At 52.5% G+C, this 6,000-nt stretch overlaps 1 protein-coding gene across 1 annotated transcript in view; it reads right to left on the reverse strand.

Annotated features, from left to right (window-relative positions):
• Window positions 1-5,612, reverse strand: part of LOC309603736 (ubiquitin carboxyl-terminal hydrolase 36-like) — a gene marked incomplete at both ends in the record, with an annotated part of 42,352 nt that extends 36,740 nt beyond the window's left edge. The window contains 5 exons of the mRNA XM_082338661.1: window positions 2,774-2,868; window positions 3,216-3,302; window positions 4,463-4,523; window positions 4,691-4,764; window positions 5,442-5,612. Of these exons, the coding sequence (XP_082194787.1) occupies window positions 2,774-2,868; window positions 3,216-3,302; window positions 4,463-4,523; window positions 4,691-4,764; window positions 5,442-5,612 (488 nt within the window). The remainder of the gene's footprint in view (window positions 1-2,773; window positions 2,869-3,215; window positions 3,303-4,462; window positions 4,524-4,690; window positions 4,765-5,441) is intronic.
• Window positions 5,613-6,000: the final 388 nt, after the last annotated feature.

Consider the following 6,000-nt stretch of genomic DNA (forward strand, 5'->3'; position numbering starts at 1 on the left):
GGCCAATGAGTGGTTTTAATTCTGGATTTGGCTTTTCTGACTGTTGGTACCAAGTGAGTGTTGTTTTTGCAAGGCGATCCCAAGAGCTGACCAGGGCTTAAAGCTCTTCCTCGCGGGACCTGTGGGCAGGCAGGCTTGCCGGCAGAGCTGTCCGAGTCTCTGGAAGGTCTCTCTGAGCTCTTCCTGGCCAGAGGCAGCACTGGGAGGGGGGACAGGGTGGGCTGCTGGTGCCCTTTGTGCAGCTTGGTCCCTGCTGGGGGCAGTTTTGGTGCTTCCTGGGTTCTTCCTCCTCCTCCTCTCTGGCTTTGCACAAGTCAGATGCTGTCCTCTGCCCTTATCCAGGGTCGCAATCTTCCCCCGTCACAACAGCACCACCCTGAGTGTTACTTTGATGTGCGTCTCTGGGGCACTGAAACCCTCCTCCTCCCAGCTCAGACATCACAGTCTGTGGTTTCCAGAAACTGGCTGCAGACATCATAGCCCCGCTGTGGGGATCTGCTCCGCTCTCTCTGCCTCAGCAGGGTTTGCTCCCGAGCAGCCCTGCGTACAGGAGCCCATTTGGAGCTGGCCTTGGAGGGCCCTGGAGCTGTGTCATCCCTTGGATCTCGGTCACGACATGGAGGACTTGTTCTCCACCTCCTCCTCCCCCTTCCTGAGCAGGGGTAGTCCATGATCTCGACAAACCGGCTGCGGAGATCATAGCCCCGCTGTGGGGATATGCTCCGCTCTCTCTGCATTGGCAGGGTTTGCTCCTGAGCAGCACCAGGTGCAGGAGCTGACTGGGAGCTGCTGTTAGAGGGCCCTGCAGCTGCATCATCTCTGGGAGCGTGATCACGCCTTGGAGGACCAGTTCTCCTCCTCCTCCTCCCTGCTGAGTGGTCATAGTCTGTGGTGTCCACGCACCAGCTGCGGAGATCTTTTCCCCACTGCGGGGATCTGCTCCGGGCCCTCTCCTTGGCACCACTCTTCTGGCAGTGGGAACAAGGGCTGAATCCATGCTCCTCTTTGCTGATGTCTTCTCGCATGCTGTGCAGCACACGCTCACATGGTTGAGAGCACAGCGGGCACGCAGCTTTCCTTCTGGACACCAGCCTTACACAGCCACAAAAGAAGTGATGCAAGCAGGAGCCAACGTAGGAGGCGATGCTGAGCCTGCCTGGCAAGATGAAGCCCGGCCAGCCTGCAGATGCCTCCCGTGCACCTGCCCAGGTTAGCTGGCTCTTGCTGGCTGTTGCAGAGGAGCTGCTGTCCTCTGCAGAGTCCTCCATGCCCAGTGCCACGTCCTGCAAAGAGAGCTGTGAAAAGGTCCTGCCCTTTCCTCCTGAAAGGACCAGAAGAGTGAGGAAAGCCCAGAAGCTGTGGGAGGGGACAGCTAAGGGCCTCCCAAAGGCTCTCCTGGAGGGCTGCAAAGGCCAAAGGGCCAAAAGGCAGACAAGTGGGATGCTTTGAGAGGGAGCAGCATTGGGGCTGTGAAGAAAGCTGCAGTGTGGGAGGGAAAAGAGAGCAATGCCAAGAGCCCAGAAAGAAATCCACTGTCCACCTGCTGCCCTGACCCACCTCCCCACAGTTACCTTAGTCCAACGAGGCAAACCCTGTGGTCCCACAGAGCACGCCTGTTTGCTGTCAGCCCCCTGCTGACTGAGGAAGGGACGGGCATATGATGGTGCTGGTGAGGAAGAAGCCCTTTCTCCAGTTTTCAAATCAGAGCACCTGGAGAAACAAAGAGTGATCTCCATTTAGGTCTGTTCTTGCAGCCTCCCCTGGAGTTCAGTCATTTTCTTGGAGCAGTTTCTACGACAGAGAGAAGACGTAACCGAGACTACAAATGAGAAATTCTATTGGGTCTTCCCACCAGGTCTACACCTGTCAGAGCAAGTCCTTGTCTTTATACCCCCTACAGCCTCCATTTCATAGAGTCACAGAATCACAGAACAGTTTGGGTTGGAAGGGACCTTAAAGATCATCTAGTTCCAAGTCCCCTTCCATAGGCAGGGATACCTTCCACTCAATCAGGCTGCTCAATGTCCCATTCAACCTAGCCTTGAACACTTCCAGGGAGGGGGCATCCACGGCTTCTCTGGGCAACCTCTTCCAGTGTCTCACCACCCTCACCGTAAAAAATTTCTCCCTAATACCTAATTTACATCTTCCTTCGTTCAGTTTAAAACCATTCCCCCTCATCCTATCACTACACTCCCTGACAAAGAGTCCCTCCCCATCTTTCCTGGAGGCCCCCTTTAAGTACTCTTCTCTACATTAGCCAGCTTCAGAGAGCAGACAAGGAGCAGTTTACAGCAGGGCAGGAGCCGAAAGCCCGGCAAGGAAAGGTAAGGACGGAGGTGGGGTAGTTCAGACTTGACAGCACTGAATGATGCAGGTAGGAACTGTCTCCTAGGACCGAAAGAGAAACACTCAGGAGGATGAGAAGAAAAAGAGCAAAGCCAGGAGAAGGAAACGTATTCGGAACACATTTGAATACTGGTTATTACCTGACATAGAACAGTAGATAGGCTTGCTGCCTGAGAACTGTGTTGATGTCAGAACCATCCACAGACGCATCGTTCATCTTGTACCACAGTCCATCACTGGCCTGCAAAGAAAGGCATCGATAGCTGGAGATGAACTGCCTGGTTTCTCAGTGATAACCCAGGCAGAAAACTACAGAACCAAGAGGATGCCAAAAGAAATCCAACGCAGCCGGGAAGGAGACCTTCTCCCCCAGAACCTTGGCTGCCAGTAACCCTGCTGTGAAAGTTTGTCTTCCCCAGCACACGTTTTTCCCCTGCTAGGAAGGAAGTTGCTCTTGACCTTGGTGTAGCAGAAATAGTGTCCTGCATGACAGCTAACACCGCTGTGTACCAGGACAGCATACAAGGCGTAGAGGAGCGGTTCTCCTGCTGTCCGAGATGTGTATGGCCGAAGATCCAAGTACTCAGGATACTCCACCACCTACGGAGAGACCAAGAAGGCTCAGAAATGATCCTGAGATAGTACGTGGAATAGCCTTCAGCATGTAATGGTTTGGGTGGCAGGAAACTGTTCTTGGCCAAAGCAGCTCTGTCGGAGCAGAGTCCATGCTTGTCTTCCCACGAGCACTCTCGTCTCCCCAGAAGGGAACACGAAAAACCCAACATGAACGGCTTGTGAAAGAGCATACTGCTTTGGGAAATCTCCCGCTCCAGGAAGAGAAAGTTGCACTCCAATTGCGTACGCACCTTGCTGATCTTCCTGCCGGTGAAAAGTTCAACTCGTTTCAGACACACGGTGAGAACGTTGGGCACGCGATGGATTGTAAACCTCTTGGAGGCGGCAACCATCTTGTCACACCTTGAAACCAAGCACAGAGCCAGATGCTGAAGGGCAGCCTTTTTCCCCGCCAGAAGGCAAGACAAGCTTTCCTGTCTCACACATCCTGACGCTGTTTTAAGGCTATTCAGAACCATAAGTACCAGATTAAACAACAGCTGCGACCCATTATTGTGCATTAAACCTCCTTGAAAAGATGACTTATGCACGATGACATGCAGCACCTTCATGAAGGATCTAGCATTAATATGTCGTTAGTAATCATCTTACTTGCTACAGTTAAAGCAGTTTTCACCATCCAGCTGCTCGGGTTTGACAAAGTCCTCCAGAGCTGTGGTGACAGATGAGGCTGCCTGGAGGAGGGAGAAAGGAGAGCACTGAGCTCGGGGAAACGCCCTTGCCCAAACACTTAGCTAAGAGCTGCCAAGAAGGCCCAGGTAGCTGAGGCTGAGGAGACCCACTGTGAACCCACAAGCAGTGTCCAGAAGGAGGCAGAAAGAGGGTATTATGCTAAACATTTCCCTCATTTCCCAGGAATGCCCAGGGCTATCAAGAGAGACCTCTCTGTGGCACCACTCAGTTCAGCTACCGATGGGGTGCAGGGTCATCGTAATGAAAACAACACAACCCATCCGCCTGGGAGACAGACGGATGTTGAGGGAGGGCAAAGGGAAGAAGGATGGGAGTCCCTCAAGGGTGCAGGGAGGATAATGCGTGCTTGTCCAGCTTAAAGCCAGCACCTAGAGGGAGACCACTGCCATGGCCTCCCCAGAAGGACACAGTCCATTCCACTTCCCACCCACCACCAAGCTCTCTTCTCTTGGGGTTGCAGTATTTGTTTTTACGCCACCTGCGTTTATTCTGGAAAGCTACAGGGGCCTTGGGATGTCTTGAATCCCAGTTACAAACCCTCTTACATTTATATCCAAAGGAACATCCAGGAAGGCCTCGTAGGAATCGGAAACCGCTTTGCAGCTCAAGCACGTGACTGCAAGGCAAATCAAAATGCTCAGCGACAGGGGAAGTCGACTGACTGCGCCGGTTTACGGCCTCCATACCTGCTACGCCAGTCACACAATGAGCTGTTTTTCACAGGCAGAGAGAAGGACACAGACAATTCCAAGGAGAGCAATAGTCATGGAAAAGTACCTCTGGATCTCAGCATGCCCCCAAATATTTGGTGGACGATGGTAGTTGCTTGAGAAGAGACATCCAAGCTGTTAATAAAGGGTAAGGCAGGGAGCTCAGAAGTAGGGCAGAGAATTTTCTCCTCCAAGAGTTTTGCTTTGTCTGAAAACCCCGTCTGTAGGGTTTCCTTGATGGGAGTACACCAAGGAGTCCAAAGGGCTCAGGAGCATTGAAAAGGGAATTTGCTCGTGCTTACTCGCTGCTTCCACTCAGACAAGCTCTCTGCATGGCATCGACAGTGCAGCGTAAGAACTCGTGGGCGTCTTCCTGCCTGCCATGCTGGAAATGTTCTCCTATTCCTAAGAAAGAAGAAGTTAGTAGTTGTCCCCCACAGGAAGGGAAGGAAACCTGTAAAAGCACCTGGAATGACTCACGTGGGAGGACATTGACTACAGTCCAAGGCTGGATGGCACTGGCTGAGGAATGCAGGACCTTGTTAACGTGCGCTTCCATTCTGCACATCATGCAGAAGCCTTGCTGGCGACCTGAAGAGGAAGGGAGGGAGGGAAGCTTCTCAGGTTAGCAAGGTATCCAGAGCGGTGGGAAACCTAGTGGAGATCTTGAAGTTACAAGGACAGCCCCCACTCCTCTTCTCCCGAGGTGCCAATGGCCCACCGAGCCTAGGACATTTCAGTGCACAGAAAACTTTCTTCAGAGGGATGCTGAACTGACAAAAGTTTTCTGTGCAAGAAGCAAAGAGAGTTTAACTTGCAGGCATAGGGACCAAGAGCGGGGGCTAGAAAGAGGTGCCTTTCTGAAGATGAACACACCAAGATAGGACAAGGGGCTTCTAGGCTTTAATGTTCAGAGCACACCAACTCGGGGGATTGACAGAGGAGGGCTGCTTTTGTCCTCAATCAAATTCCAGATGCTGGGAATCCTTGGGAAGAGCCCACCAGATTTGCAAGGAGCTGTTCATAAAAGTACTGACACGAGCGGCTGTGCTCACGAGACAGCAGGTAGTTGGCGAGAGGGGGTGTGTACGTCAGGCACTGCAGGACGGAGTTGAGGTAGCACGTGTTGCCCAGGTTGTGGAGTCCTGCTCCAGCTCTCTGTCTTTGCTGCCAGGCCATGCAAAGCTTCTCCGGGGGAAAGAGGATCCTCTGTGGCAGAGCCATTCCCTCGGCAATGGCTGCAGGGAAATGACATTGGAAAAGAGACGAGATGATGTGGTTGCATGAAAGCATCTTTTAAAAGTCAAGTTCTGTACAGGAGCCCCCAGGACAAGCAGCTCTAACCTCCAACACAGAACCACTGGGGGAAGCCTAACACTGCCATTGACAATGACTGGTCAAGAAACAGTTTTGGAAAAGAGTCTGTTGCCCTGCTTACTTTGCCAAAACACCATGAAACCCACACTCTGATTTCTGTGCCTCGGGCTACCTTCCTTTCCCTCTAGACTCCTGAACTGGATTATCAGGTCAAGTCTTCCCTTTTCCTGATTGTAACTTGATGAAAACAAGGAAGTCCCTAGCCCAGAAGGTAACCCTACTGATGTCAGACCTT

This window comes from Platalea leucorodia (genome assembly GCF_965183815.1).
Source record: "Platalea leucorodia genome assembly, contig: HAP1_HAP1_SCAFFOLD_188, whole genome shotgun sequence".
Lineage (NCBI taxonomy): Eukaryota > Metazoa > Chordata > Aves > Pelecaniformes > Threskiornithidae > Platalea > Platalea leucorodia.